At 30.7% G+C, this 16,259-nt stretch overlaps 1 protein-coding gene and 1 pseudogene across 1 annotated transcript; one reads left to right on the top strand and one right to left on the bottom strand.

Moving 5' to 3' along the window:
* Window positions 1-1,463: 1,463 nt before the first annotated feature.
* Window positions 1,464-3,931, bottom strand: LOC124214361 (uncharacterized). The gene is made up of 3 exons (XM_046616627.1): window positions 3,838-3,931; window positions 2,615-3,753; window positions 1,464-2,462 (listed from the first exon to the last, which is right to left on the bottom strand). Exons 1-3 carry the CDS (start codon window positions 3,929-3,931, stop codon window positions 1,464-1,466), a joined length of 2,232 nt encoding a protein of 743 aa, XP_046472583.1.
* Window positions 3,932-5,767: 1,836 nt separating this feature from the next.
* On the top strand, window positions 5,768-15,221 carry LOC124214360 (NADH-ubiquinone oxidoreductase chain 5-like; annotated as a pseudogene).
* Window positions 15,222-16,259: the final 1,038 nt, after the last annotated feature.

Genomic DNA, 16,259 nt, shown 5'->3' with positions numbered 1-16,259 from the left:
GATTCTGTTCGTTTCTTGAAATCATTTTTGTGTAAAATAAGAGTGATAAGCCTTTGTCAATAATGCTGCACTTTGACGGAATCGGGATGATTCGATGATCATTTTCGAAAGAATTTCAATTTTTGCGCTACATCATCTCGACGTCGCCGCGTCGGCAAACGGTAATAGCGGGATCTTGATCGGCCGGATCGGCCACGCGCAAGCGTTCGCTAACCTCCGTGCTACAACGGTTGTCACTGGCAACCGATGATAACAAAATGCTTGTTAACCTCCCGTTATGCTGCTTTCGTGTAATTATCATTGATAATTTTAAATGCAGACGTTTTTGTCACGCTTCTCTCAATGCAGATATTTTCAAACTACTAATCTTGCTGCTCGCCTAGCTGCAAACAGAGAAAGTCAGTCCAACGAAACTCATCGCGCAGAATCGTCAATGACATATCGTATACCGCTACCTGGACTCGGGTGAAGTTGGCGCTGGTCGATTTTGCCAGATATTTCAATTCCACCTGTTCCGCCAGTTAGTACCGAATTTTCGACAAAAAGTTCGAATTTTGAGATTTATTTCTGGGTGATTGGTTTGACGAATCCCGGAAAATTTTTGATATCCGCGCTCAGGATTTTGCGTATTTTCAGAAAAAAAAATTAAACCCTATTTTTGGTCTCGAAATCGAAAATTTTTTTTTCGCGAGCAAAAACGGTTGTTTCTAAAAAAATTTTGACTTCACTATCGGAGAGATCGTCGCAAATCCTTTAAAAATTAGGCAAAAAATTTCTCAAATTATCACACGGCTAGATTTTGGAGGGGGGTGGCCACCTTATCGTGGTCACCCTGTATATATATATATATATATATATATATATATATATATATATATATTTATATTTATATATATTCATATTATACATTAATATAATTGCTCGATCAAATGAACTTACCTAAGTGAAGTTCGATCGAGATTATGATGAGAGTCTCGTTCGACATGATTACAAGGTAGTACCGCTACTTCTCGCACGATGTCGCCACAATCTTCAGAATATAAAATTCACAACCCATTTTCCCTTCTTCCTTCCGCTCTCCCGCTCATGCTTTATTATGTTCAAAGTATAGCATTTATATATACAATAAAAAATGTCAGGGTAGGGTAAAAACAAATTTTCGCTGCCGGAAAATTAGCACACTGGGAGGGTTGTAATCATTTCGAACGAGACTCTCATCATAATCTCGATCGAACTTCACTCAGCTAAGTTCATTCGATCGAGCAATTATACCGAGAGTCTCGTTCTCCAAATTACAAGGTAGATGTTCAGAGAATCTTACGTTTTTTTTTTTTTTTTTTTTTTTTTAATTTCATATATAAAGCCTCTGGAGGACCTTCAACTCTTAGAATTTTCACATATGTGGATAATTATCAACTATTTTTAATGGTAACATAAATATGGAGGAATATACTATGTGCTTATTATTGTAAGAAGGAAGCAAAACTGTTTTTAAGTCTAGCAATAGGTCTGTTGTAATATTTGGCAAACACCTGGGATTCTTTAGACCATCCCGCGGCCGACTTCATTATATTAATATCGATACCCTTTTTTAAGGCTGCAGGAGTGGATGCGTGTCTAGTACTATGCGCGAAATATTCCTCGCCAATCCCACTCCGAGCTAGCATGCTCCTGATCCCCCTGCTGATAGTTTGCGACGAAGCCGCTCTATACGGTTTTTTAATTGTAATTAGTAACGTATTGCAATTGCCTCTTAGGGGCTTAGTCCTTTCGATATACCGCTCTAGTACACTTGCTATACATAGTTTAGGCTGCTGCTCAAAGCGGGGCAACAACAGAAGAGGTTGACTAGACCCAGGTTTTGAAGTCTTTAAAATATCCGTAACCTTGACTTCGAATCCGTCACGAGTTTCTTTAATATTGCTAAGTTTAATAGAAGCCAGAGTCTGTACCCGTTGCGCAGTTACCAAGGCTAACAGCGTGACTAGCCTGACAGTAAGATCTTGTAGACCCAATTTTTCTAAAGGAAACATTTCTGAAATCTTGTTTAATACTGGGGTTATATCCCAGGTTCTATCGTACTTGGGTTTACAAGGTCTTGTTTTGAAAACACCCTTGAAAAATCTGCCAATTGTCGGGCTTTTTCCTTTATTCTCGTTGGATATTAGTGAAATCGCTGCTCTGCAGGAATTAAGGGTACCATATGAAGCACCTGCTTCATAGCGTTCCGTCAAAAATTCCAATACTTGGTTTTCATGACCCGTAAATGGATCAATTTTGAATTTTCCACAAACGTGTATCCAAGCCTTTAATGGACCACTATATTGATTAATAGTGTTATCTGCCAGAGAAGCGATAAGGAGATCTATCGTTGCATCTGCAACGTTTTTTCGTTTGTAGGCCTCGCCGATAACTTTCCTACAACTAAAGCCAGCGTCCTGGCTAGAGGATGCAAATGGGACCTACAAGGAGATGACAGCAAATTAGCCGATGGCTTCAAAATAATCGGTTCATTGACCAAAATGGACCTAAACAGAGGGTACCACGGTTGCGTCGGCCAATATGGGACGACAACTATACCCTCCGCCTCATCTTGAATTAATTTTCTTAATACCCTCAGAATGAGAGCAAATGGAGGGAATGCATAAAAACGCCATTGGGACCAATTTAAAGTAAACGCGTCGATAGCCTGTGCCTCTGGATCCCTCTGCCAAGCACAAAATTTGATGCATTTTGTATTAATTCTAGAAGCAAACAGATCGATTTCTGGTACTCCAAAAGACCTTTCAATCATACTAAAAGCGTAATCTGCCAGCTCCCATTCAGTATCAATATTTTTAATCCTTGAACTTCTGTCCGCCTCTACATTCTCCTTAGACGGAATATACGTTGCAAAAAGCCATATATTTCTCTTTTCACACCAACGCCAGATATCTTTAGAAACCTTATTTAAGCCTGGGTATTGCACTCCCCCCATTCTGTTAACATAAGCAATTGCCGTAGTATTATCGATCCGGAGTAGGAGTTCACAATTGCTCAAATCCCTAGCAAAGCACTTTAAGGCCATAAAAGTCGCTATGAGTTCTAGACAGTTGATATGTAAGTTTATCTCAGAGCTTTTCCAAAACCCGTGGGCTGTATTCCCATCGCAAAACGCACCCCATCCAGTAGTAGATGCGTCTGAAAAAATTTCTTTTTGAAATTTGAACTTTCTAACTGGATTAACCGCAAGTGTTATATTAACCTTCCACCAAGCAAAATCCTCTTGCAGCCATTCGGGAAGAAGCATTTGGGCCTCGTAATTTCCTTCATTTACCAATAGAGATAAGTATTTGGCTCGCTCAAAATTTTTTGAGTAAAGCCAGCCATATTTGATAGCTGGACAACAAGAAGTTATAATGCCGATGAAGTGAGCGAAATCACGGATTTTGCACACTTTCTTTGAATTAAAAAGCACGATAAGTTTTCGGGTTCTATCTCGTTTCTCCTGAGATAGTTCTAGTGTTACATTTTCTGAGTTTAAGATAAATCCTATGAATTTACACTGGGTGCTGGGTGTGAGATTACTCTTTCTGTTATTAACGATAAATCCCAAAGACTCAAATATATCTACTGTGCTCTTCACATTGTCCAAACAGGATTTATAATTATCCCCGATGCATAGGATGTCATCTAAGTAGGCAACTGATAAGAACCCCCTGCTACGCAGCCAATTAAGCACAGGCTTAAGGACCTTAGTAAAGACTCTAGGTGCTGAGGAAAGTCCAAACGGCAGGCAAGTGAATTCATATAATTGCCCTTCGAACGAAAATCTCAAGAATTTTCTACATTTCTTACCAACAGGAATTAAAAAGTATGCATCCTGCAGTTCTAAATTGGCCATAAAAGCTCCCAAAGATATCAAGCGCGTGGCCGAACGTATATCCTCCATCTTAAAATGTTCGGTGTCAATAAAGGTATTCAACTTTTTCAAGTTTAATATAAATCTGTCAGAACCGTTTGGTTTCGGGGCTAAAAAATAAGTAGAAATAAATTGGCCTGGGCTGTAAGAGCACCTTTCAACCACTCCTAGCGTTAGAAGATGGTTTATCTGTTCCTTATGCTTAAGAAATTCTTCAGGATTAAACGAGGGTTCTGAAGGAATATATGCTTGATTAGGGGGTTTACTGAACTTTAGCTCGTACCCCCGTACACAAGCCAAAACAAATTTGTCTGACGTAATATTCTTCCAGATTTTAAAGAAGTTAGATAGCCGCCCAGCGACCTTTCTTACCGCTATGGTTTCTGTTGAAGACTGGGTTGACTGTTCTGCGACCGAGCCTGTGTCTGGCCCCGAGGCTGATTCTCGAACGACCTGCCTGTCGGATATTTCCCGGCTTTCGGTGGAAAGCGTTTGTTGCTTGTCTGCTGGTTGTGCGACTGATAGTTGCCCGCCTGAGAGCTGCCCTGGAATCTCGCAGACGGGCTCTTCCAGTTTACCGACGTTGGTTGACGCAGCGGAGGCTTTTTTGTTGATGGTTGGGGTTTCAAATCCAATCCCACCTTCTCAATAGCCTTAGCAGACTTCAATTTGTCTACCAAGTTTTCACCAAATAGAAATTCATCAATACCTGAATTTTCCAGCACTGCCTTAGCCTTTTTTCCAGGAAAGGCAAGATATAAGCCCTTCGGGCTACAGCTTCTTGATGATGTCCCTCCGAGAGCAGCTTTCCTGCGTCCAGAAGCAATTCCAGTATTTGCATTCTGTCTAAGCCCTCGTTTTCTTTCTCATTGAGAATGAGCGTAGCGGCAGTTCCTATGGCGGACAAGGCTGAGCCAATAGTATTCTAAGAATCAGCGAAGTGCTTATCTCTCCTTTTGGATGTCCCGTTCAACGAGGCTGAGACCTCTGGGTTCAGACGCTGAGCTTCCAAGGGACAATTTCCAGTTCTGGTATGCTTATCCAAGAGTTCTTTTTTTTTCTCCTTGCTTACACCCCCACGGATCCAGTTTTTCCACCTTGAAGCTAATTCTGGATGGAATTGAACTTCATTTGCTGCAGCCGAAAACGCATCATCTCCTAGGAGTTTTAGCGTTTCTTGATCCAGTTTCTGGATTTCTGGTGAAGCCATATTCGCTTCTAGCAGACCGACTGTCAAATTAGAAGAGAAATCCTCTAAATTTTCCTTTTGTGACGAAGTGTCTTCGTCTCTGACAGAGGGTTCTGCAAGAACGAGAATGCATCTAGGTGATGTTTGGTCCGTTCGGACTTTTACATGACTCTAGACCAAAATGCACGGATACTGAGTCACAGACTTGTGAGAGTACCGCCAAGGGGGATGGAGATGCCCTGAAACTGCGTGTTCGCCTCTTACCTGTAACCGGGGCCTGATTCTGCCTCTGTAAAACCGATTCTCGATCTGTTTCGCTGGATTGCGCCGCCGTCGACGGACGTTCGCGTCGGCGCTCGATTTTTTCCTCCAGCTTCTTCAGTCTTCGCCAGAGTCTGTCGCAATCCTCCTCCCGGGATTCTCGCGACCTTTTCCTTGACTTGGGCATGTTTTTATTTCGTCGTTAGTTTAATTTTTTCTAGATTTCTTGAAGAAAACCTTCGCGAAGAAGTGACGCCACCACGCACAAAGAACGTGATGACGCATGAGCGGGAGAGCGGAAGGAAGAAGGGAAAATGGGTTGTGAATTTTATATTCTGAAGATTGTGGCGACATCGTGCGAGAAGTAGCGGTACTACCTTGTAATCTGGAGAACGAGACTCTCGGCATAATAGAATATGAATGGAGGTAATTAGGTTAAATACTTTAATAAAATAAAAATGATTTATTTGAATAAATTATTTTTCTTAAATTACAGAACAATTAATTTTTAAAGATTGAAAATATGAAATTAAATAAATAATAATTCATCTATCTGTATGTTTTCTTTAAATTCCATAATAAATTCCAATCCAGTGTATAAATGTTCCAAATTACAATCCATAAAGTAAATTGAATGGCATTTTTCTAATGAATAATATTTTTATTTCAATTAATATTTGAGCAGATAATTAAGAAATATATAGAATTTTCTAATAATTATGTATAATTTCGAAAAATCTAATTAATGTGAAGAAATTTTCATTTTGAAAAATTTTTCTTTCTTTAAAAGTAAATTTAAAATTATAATATATATATATACATATATATATATACACATTAATATTATACATTCATATTATACATTGATATAATTGAATATAAATGGAGGCAATTAAGTTAAATGATCCAACAAAATGAAAAAATGATTAATTTGAATTAATTATCTTTCTCTGATTGAAGAATAATTAATTTTCAAAAATTAAAAATATGAAACTAAATACATAATCATTCATCCATCTATATGTTTTCTTTAAATTTCATAATAAGTTCCAATTCATTGTATAAATGTTCCAAATTACAATTCATAAAGTAAATTAAATGGCATTTTTCTAATGAATAATATTTTTACTTTAATTAACATGTGAGCAGATAATTGAAAAATATATTGGATTTTCTTAATAATTATGTGTAATTTTGAAAAATTTAGTCGATGTAGAAAAATTTTTTTTTTTCAAATTTCCCTTTTTTTAAAAGTAAATTAAAAATTATAATATATATATATATATATATATGTTACGCCCCGACGTACCGCCTTGGCGTACCTTTTTCAAAATTCCATTTCATTTCATTTCTTTAATTTCTTCACTGCACAGATATCATTTTATCAAAATCTCATATTCTAATAACGGCGAGTTCCACCCCTCCTGGCAAAAGTCACGTAGAGACCAACGATGATCCCTAGTATAAGGTTCAACTTTATTCTATTTATCTGGTACCAAGAACTGAGATGAGAGACTGCTGAGTTAGTATCAGTAGCGCTCAGCCTGGAAATATTCCTCTTTTTAAATTAAAATTATAATCAATAACTAGGATAAACCACTACCTTCAGGACCATCAAATTAAAATAGATTACTCATTGGACTGTATGAATGAATGTGTGAACATTGCATGCAAATATCTTTTGTTCATATTTCCAATGTGTCACCGACGAGATTGAGAATCGCCGGAACACCGTCGAAGAGCGAGAAGTAACGCTGACCACGTGGATTTGGGCGCCAGGAGGACGCCCTCGCACCTCATTGGCTAATTACCGTTGTAACTAATTACAACTGCAGCTCCTTGGACCCTCGGGCCCAAGAAGCCGCGTCTTTCGTCTGTCAAGTCGCGAAGTGCGTGGACGTAAACCCGGATTAGCCCTCTCGAGCAAGAGTAGCGTTTGGAAAATCTTAGTTGTGACCGACCTAAAGTCTCGCGCTAATTCGTTAAATTCGAGCATTCAGTTATTCTGTTAGCTGCAAAAGACTCACTATCTTCTACATTTCCATCTTTTCTGTTCTTTACTAAATCTCGTCATTTCGCGAATAGACATTTTTATGATATTCCATTTTCCTTAGTTAAAATTGAGTTCGGCCCTGATTCAAGCGAATCAGGTAATCTTAAGTAAAAATAATAATAATTACACTATCATTTTTAATAAATAATCGTTCCAATCAATTTTAACTTATCATCAAAATCACAAACAGACACTTTCAAACTTTCGATAACAAGATATCATTCTAAATTCACAAAGACTAAGTGACCAACGTTCAACATCATTCGATTCATCAACTCTTCCAAATTTGAGGTGAGGCCCCTGGTCCAGCATTCTACCGACGCAGACCGACACGATCCGACGGCTCTCAATCTCGTCGACCGATTCACCAAAAAGCTAAGTCAATCCGAGTGTTAATCTTCGAAATTAGACGAATTCTTGTTTCACCTTGATAATCAAAACTACTTCAGTAAATTCACAAAAACCAAGCATAGAATTGGTGGCTAGCTTCACTACCCCCAATTAAATTCCACTTATTGTTTCCAAGAATTAACAAATAAGACTAAACGATTAAATATATATATTGAATATATATATATAATATTAAACGATTTAAGATAATCTAAAAAGAGAGATACAATACAATTATCACGACCAGCTAGTTATAACCATCGTTCAGAGTAGATGTTCCTGGTACCAAATAATATTATCTTCTAGAATAGTATAACACGCGATTTTTTATTCAATTTGAAACCTTTATAAATTGTTATTTTTGGCTCATATATATAATTATCACCATCGATTGTTACCAGATATTTCAATAACTAAATTGAACCAGAATATACTTCATCTTTTACCAGTTAAATCTTTTTAAACATTTATTTTGAGCGACCTTCTTCCCATTTTCTTTATTATAAAATAGCCTCAACTATTTAAACAAACCTCACAGACCTGTACAGGTCTATAGCGACACGATCCTACAAATTACCGGCTTACCGAAAGGTAAGTCTTTTCTTAGATTTAATTATTATTCATTGTCGTTACGTGGGAGCTAGATTATTCAATTGATCATTAACTACCACCGCTCAGTACACACTCACCCCCACGTAACAATATATATATATATATACATATATATACACACATTAATACTTCACATTGATATTATACATTAATATAATTGAATATAAATAAAGGCAATTAAGTAAAATAATTGAATAAAATCAAAAAATGTTTAATTCAGATAGATTATTTCTCTTAAATTGAAGAATATTTAATTTTTAAAAATTAAAAAAATGAAATTAAATAAACAATCATTTATCTATCTGTATGTTTTCTTTGAATTCCATTATAAGTTGTAAACCATTGTATAAATGTTCCAAATTACAACTCACAAAGTGAATCAAATGGCATTTTTCTAATGAATGCTATTTTTATTTTATTCAATTTGTAAGCAGATAATTAAAAAATACATAAGATTTTTTTGATAATTATATATAATTCCACAAAATTTAACTAATATAAAAATTTGAAATTAATAAATCATATTTTTTATTTTTCAATTTTTTTGACATTTATTATTTTCACAATAATTGTTCTATTTCATTATAATTATTTCATTCGATGTCTTAATATATTAATGACTTTTTCTATTTTATTATATTTTAATATTTAATTTGAAAAAATTGTCATAATTTTCGTAATTTTCAATTCGCAATTTAATGTTATATGTATATCTAACTATAAAATTAAGAGTTTGACCCAATCAAACTAATAACCTTCAAAGTTTCATATAAAAATTTGTTTTCAAATCTTATTTTATTAATAAAAGAATTGAACTATTTCTAAAGATTTCAAAAATCTTTGTGCTTATTACACTAAATAATATATATATATATATATTATAATTTTTATTTGTTTTTTATTAAAGTTTGATTTTGGTTTCTATACTAGTATAATTTTTTTTTTGCATGCATTTTTTTGATTGATCAAAAATATTATTTTGCAGCATTTAATTTTAATAATTAAAGAAATTTAGAATTATGAATAATATAAAAGTATAGACACAAAAATTGTGCCAGCAGTAGCGGTTAAACGTTTTATACAAGTTATTATTTTTAATTAATAAATTGTATTCATTTATTCATATTTAATTAAAAAGATCTTTATGGTGAAATAGAATTTTTTGATTATATATATATATATATATATATATATATATATATATATATATATATATATATATATATTATAGTTTATGAAATCTAAAATTTAAACTAGGATTAGATACCTCATTATTTGAGATGTTAATATTACATTTTAATAATTAATAGTTGTGTTCTTTAAAATTGAAAAAATTGGCTGTATTTAAAAATAATTGGGGGAATTTGTTCATCAAACGATAATCCGCGATAAATCTTACTTTAATTAATTGAGTTTATTTATTTTCGTTACAGAATATTTTTTCAAAACTATTAATTTTCATTTAATTTTATAGAAATTTCATCTCAGATCAAGATGTAGCTTATATTAAAGTTTAAATGAATTACAATCAAAATTTTATTTTTGGATATTAAATTGACATATTTATTTAAAATTGGACTTACTAGTAAAATTTGAAATTATATTTATTCGAATTAAGAACTAAATATGTACAAATCGCCCGTCACTCTCATTATAAAATGGGATAAGTCGTAACAAAGTAAATATACTGGAAAGTGTATTTAGAATTCAAATTATTTAGAAGGATTTTTTTTATTTGCAATAAATTAAATAGTTGTCCAATTCAACTTAATTTGAAATTGATAAATTATATTTTTTATATTTAAAATTTTTTTATCAATAAAAATATTTTTACTAAATTTATAATTTCAGTATTGTTGAAAGAAAAAATAATTTAAATTATAGTTTAATTGTATAATGATAGAAATTTGAAATATTTACAAAAATGAAATTTTCAAAAAAGTATATACTATTTATTGTACCTTGTGTATCAGTGTTAATTGAAAAAATAATATAAATTAATATTTTTCTCGAATTGAAAAGAGCTATTTAATTTAAAATTATTTTTAATGCTTAGTAATTATTTTTAAATTTTAAATGGAAATGAAATGTTTTTCGGTTTTTAAGTTATCTAGTTTTTTGATAAATAAATTTAATTTAAATATCATTTTTAATTATTTTAATTTATGAAAATAATTATTTTTGATATAAAAGTTTTAAGGGATTAGCTTTAATTCTTAATTTTATACTTGATTTTAAATTATATAATTACTAGGGGCTTCGCCCCTGCGCGCTTCGCGCGCCAACCCCATCTCGGCGCTACGCGCCTCGGGCACTCGGCGCTGCGCGCCTCGTAGTTCGGCGCTTCGCGCCTCACTATTTCCTTACGCATTGTCTAGTAGACAGGCGAATTCCTTCATGTTGATTTAATGACAGGTCCTGCACTTGCTGTCCACATCTATTCTTTCTGTGCTTACTTTTCTTTTTTTCATCAATCTAAGCTTCCATTTGTTGGTTGAAAATTGGTGTTCCTTCTCTATTGATATCTGTCTATCTCCTTGACTTGCTGAATTATTTTTGCTACCGCTCTGCCCGTTATTCTACAAAATCACCTTCTTTATATTTTTTTTTTCTCTATATTTATGTTGCTGTTCACTCCGTAAAACACCTCTTTTTCTTGTGGTCAACATCTATCATGGTCGTCCTCTTGCCTGGTTATAGGAATATTTGTTTACTATTATTCTCTGGCTTATTTGGTTCTTCTCACTTAAAATTTTATTTTCCTTTTTCCTTTGTGATACTTCCGACCATCCACCATCTTCATCGCCTTGTCTGCTGGTTGAAACTCCTCCTTTCTGTTCGTTGGTTGAAAAGCCAGTATGATATTTTTTGTTCGCTTCCCTATATTTTCGCTGTTGTTCCCGTCGTCTAATTTTTCGCTCTTCTTTGTACATCACATTAGTTGGTCGTCCTCTCGATTTATTTTCCGAATCAATCATCGCAATCGATTCTTCTAATTCTTCGACACCCTTCGTTGAATTATTTTTACTGCCGCTCTGCCGGTTATTCTCCAAAATCACCTTCTTTATATTATTTTTTTCTCTATATTTGCGTTGATGTTCATTCCGCAAAACACCTCTTTCTCTTGTGGTCAACATCGATCCTGGTCGTCCTCTTTCCTGGTTATACGAATATTTGGTGGATATTATTCTATGGCTTATTTGGTTCTTCGCACTTACAATTTTATTTTCCTATTTCTTTTGTGATACTTCCGACCATCCACCATCTTCATCGCCTTGTTTGCTGCTTGAAACTCCTCCTTTCTCCATTGTCATCGTAAATCCTGGCTGTCCTTTTGACTGTTTGGTGATATATTTAGATTTACTATTATTTGATTGTTACTTTTCATACTTATTACTCACTATCTGAATTTTATTTTTGTTCTGTAAGACATCAAAGTGTCCACTGTCTCCGGCGCCGGTGAAGAGTAGCGAGAATTGTGTTCCATTTTGTGATCCGATCCGGTGTGGATGAATTTGTTCTTCGCGATACACGATTAAACATATCCTAAAAATATCCGCAGCTGCATATATTGCATTTTTATTCATATGTGATTTGTAATCACCAGGTCACCTAATCACAGCACCGTTTGACTCATTACCTGTAATAAAACCCGCAAATGTAGACCAATTATCCACTATATTTGAAACGATACTCAGTCTTACCTCTGCGTGTCGATCTTGAGTGCCGTATAGACAATACGCCAACGCGCGAAAAAGACAATTCCTGTCGGGAATCATCGTGATAATTTTCGTTTGCATGTTCATTGTTTGCGCGTCAGAAACAGATACCTATAAATATATTTGTCAAAGACTGTCATAAACAGCCGATGACAGCTGTCAAAGGGTTTGCTAGATGCTTTTTGTTTCGTTTTCGGGATCTCACCCCACCGCCAACTTCATGCGTATACTATTGTTATTATAATCTTTTTTTACTATTGTTATTATAATCTTTTTCTGCGTTCATTTGTTTGAAACTTTTTTATTAGATAGAGAGATATAAGGTAATTTTATTGTATCTTCAAATATGAAATTTATTTTATTATAATTAATTATTAATATAAATATTAAAATAATTATGATAATATTTATTATTATTCATTTGTTAAAAAGAAATTTTACGTTTGAGATTAATCTTGATACATAAATAAAAATAATTAAAAATCTTCCTAAAAAAATTAAAAAAATTATAAATGAGTATTAAAATCTTATATTTAACATTCCTGATGTTACAGAAATTAAAGATGTTCGGATTAGTAAGATTAATCCTATTGTAAATGGAGTTTTCGTTAAATATTTAATTAATTTTTGTTAATTAATTTAAATAAATTTATCTTAATTAGTTTTAAAAAAAAAAATTTTTTTTCTTTGATTTACAAAATCAATATTTTTAATAAACTATTAAAACTTATATTTTATTAAAATTTCGAAAAACAGTTTATTAAAATATTAATTTTGGAGATTAATGATAGGAAATTTTTTCTTTTTTTTGAAATTAATATATATATTACTCAACATGGTAAAATAAATTATTTTTTTTATTCATTTTCTCAAGGTAATATTCCTGAGTATATTTTATTAATATTACATTGAATTCCTTTAAATTTAATTATTCTAAATAGAGAATCTTTTATTGCTTGAATATAAATTAATTTAAATAGTTCATATAAAATATTGATTTGTGGTGTCAAAGAAAATTAAATTTAGTTTTCAAATTATTTTTATATTGAATATTTGTTTATCTCGATATAATTTTTTTTATTAGATTAGTTTTATTTATATTAAGTATTTATTTTTTATTATATGATTCAGTCTATTTTTTTGGGTATAATTTGATTGAAATTAATTCTCCTTGTGTAGTAATAACATTTTTGTTTGACTGGATATCATTAATTTTTATAAGAACAGTTTTATTTATTTCTTCTTTGGTAATTTTATATAGAAATTCTTATATAATAAATGATTTAAATTTGAATCGGTTTATTATATTAGTAATTTTATTTATTGTATCAATGATATTAATAATTGTTAGTCCAAATTTAATTAGTATTTTATTAGGTTGGGACGGGTTAGGATTAATTTCTTATTGTTTAGTAATTTATTATCAAAATGTTAAGTCTTTTAATGCTGGTATATTAACTGTTATTTCTAATCGTATTGGTGAAATTTTTTTATTATTATCAATTTCTTGAATAATAAATTTTGGGGGTTGAAATTTTTATTTTTAAACAGATTTTTCAAAATATAATTCTTTTATAATAGTAATTACTTTAATAATTTTGATTGCTTCATTTACTAAAAGTGCTCAAATTCCTTTTTCTTCTTGACTTCCTGCGGCAATAGCAGCTCCTACTCCTGTATCTTCATTAGTTCATTCTTCTACTTTAGTAACGGCAGGAGTTTATTTATTAATTCGATTTGAAAATTTATTTAATGGAGAGAATTTTATTATTCTATTTTTATTATTATCTAGATTAACTATATTTATGTCAGGATTAAATGCAAATTTTGAATTTGATTTAAAAAAAATTATTGCTTTATCAAGTTTAAGTCAATTAGGCTTAATAATAAAAATTTTATTTTTAGGATTTAAGTTTTTGGCTTTTTTCATCTTTTAATACATGCATTTTTTAAAGCATTATTATTCATATGTTCAGGAGTTTTTATTCATGAATTGAATAATTTTCAGGATATTCGTTTATCAGGTTCAATATTTAATCAAATACCATTTACTTCTATATGTTTTCATTTTTCTAATTTATGTTTATGTGGATTTCCTTTTTTAGCTGGGTTTTACTCTAAGGATATAATTTTGGAAATAGTTTTAATATTAAATTATAATTATATATTTATTATATTTATTTTTTTTATTTCAACTTTTTTCACTGTTTCTTATACTTTTCGTTTGATTTATTTTTCTTTATTAGGTTGGTATAATATAATTAGATTAAATTATTTAAGGGGGTATTCTAGTGTAGAGGCATGAATTTGAGGTGTTTTTTGAAGTGCTATAAACAAAAAACAAAAAATATTTTTACCATCCATTTTTTTATCAGGCGTTTATTATTATTTCACGATTACAAAAAAAAAAAAAACAAGTCAAAAAATACAAAATTGAAAGTGCTATGAGTTGTTGAAGTGGGGGGTACAAAAAAAATGGCGCGCCAATGTTGTCACGATTGCAAGCATTTTCAAAATCAGAGGAAAAAAAAAAAAAAGATTAGTAATCTAAATAAATGCAGCTATCGTACTAACTAAAAAAAAGTCGAAAAAAATTTTTTTTTTGCCAAATTACGGCTGTCCGAAAAAATAATACGTTTTTTTTGACTTTTTTGGACGTTTCTGAATTTTTTAAAAATAGTCAAAATTATTATTTCGTTATAATAATAGTTTGTGCAATAGAGACATGTATTGAGAAGATTCTCACCAAATTTCAAGTAAATCGGTTCAATAGAACTTGAGAAATCATGTCAACCGTTTTGAAAAATGTAGTTTTGAGAAAAACGCGTTTAAAGTTTCGAGTAAAATTCGTTCCAGCCGAGCCAGTATTGAAGACGTGTCACTAAAATAGCTATATCTCTGAAAATAATTGAAATTTTGACTTGTCCTTTTAAGGACACATTCTTGAAAGGTTAAGCTTTGAAAATATAAAAAAAAAAAAAACGATTTTTTCAAATTTCTACACTAGAATACCCCCTTAAATGATTATGATGTTTATATAAATAATTCAATATATTTTATGATATTGATGGTAATTTTAGGAGGTTCTATGTTTAGATGATTGATTTTTCCTTATAGATATGTCATTATTTTGCCTTTTTATATAAAAATTTTACCAATTTTAATTATTTTTTTAGGTACATTATTTGGATTTTTTGTTTATTATTTAAATGTTGAAACGTTTAAATTGAAGTTTAATTTTTTAAAGTTATTTTTTAGAACAATATGGTTTTTACCTGTTATTTCTACTGATGGTTTAATTAAAAATATTGCATTTATAAATAAAGAATTAACATTAAATTTTAATCAAAATTGATTAGAATTTTATAAAAGAAGAATTATTATAATTTTTATGAAAAATTTTTATATATTTATAGATTTATTGATTTTTTATTTTAATAATATTTTAAATTTATTTTTATTATTTGCTTTTTTATTTTTTTATTATTTATTTATGTTATAAATGTTTAAATAGCTTAAAATTAAAAGTATATTATTAAAGATAATATGATGATTTATTTAAATCTTTAAACATTTAATTTATAAAATTAAATAATTTATTTTCACAATGAAAATGTAATGTTTTTGTAAACTATATAAATTAGAAATATAAATGAATTTTAATCATTTAATAAAAAGTTAGAAGCATTTTTATTTTATATATCTATTTAATTGGAATTTATATTCATTTTTATTATTAACAATAATTAGCCTCTTTTTGGCTTCAATTAATTTTTAATATAAATTATCTAAGATAAATTAATTAATAATTATAATTTTTGAATGCAGATCAAATGTTATATTTAACTATTATCCCATAAAGTAGAGTTATTAATAAATAACTATAATTTCAGGCCGAAACTGAATATAAAATTTAATTCATTTTTATAATTTTTAAATTCAATTTAGTGCCCCAAATTTTCATTCATAATATAATCCTAACAATAAAATTAAGATAAAGTATGATACTATAAATAGTCAAATTTTTATATTTGAAATTGTTAAGGTTATAATTATTGGTAATATTAATGTTACATCTACATCAAAAATTAAAAAAATAACTGCAATTAAAAAAAAAAGAATAGAAAATGATAT

This window comes from Neodiprion pinetum, chromosome 3 (genome assembly GCF_021155775.2).
Source record: "Neodiprion pinetum isolate iyNeoPine1 chromosome 3, iyNeoPine1.2, whole genome shotgun sequence".
NCBI lineage: Eukaryota > Metazoa > Arthropoda > Insecta > Hymenoptera > Diprionidae > Neodiprion > Neodiprion pinetum.
Note: the sequence above shows the minus strand (reverse complement) of the source record. Positions and strands in the feature narration are given on the sequence as shown.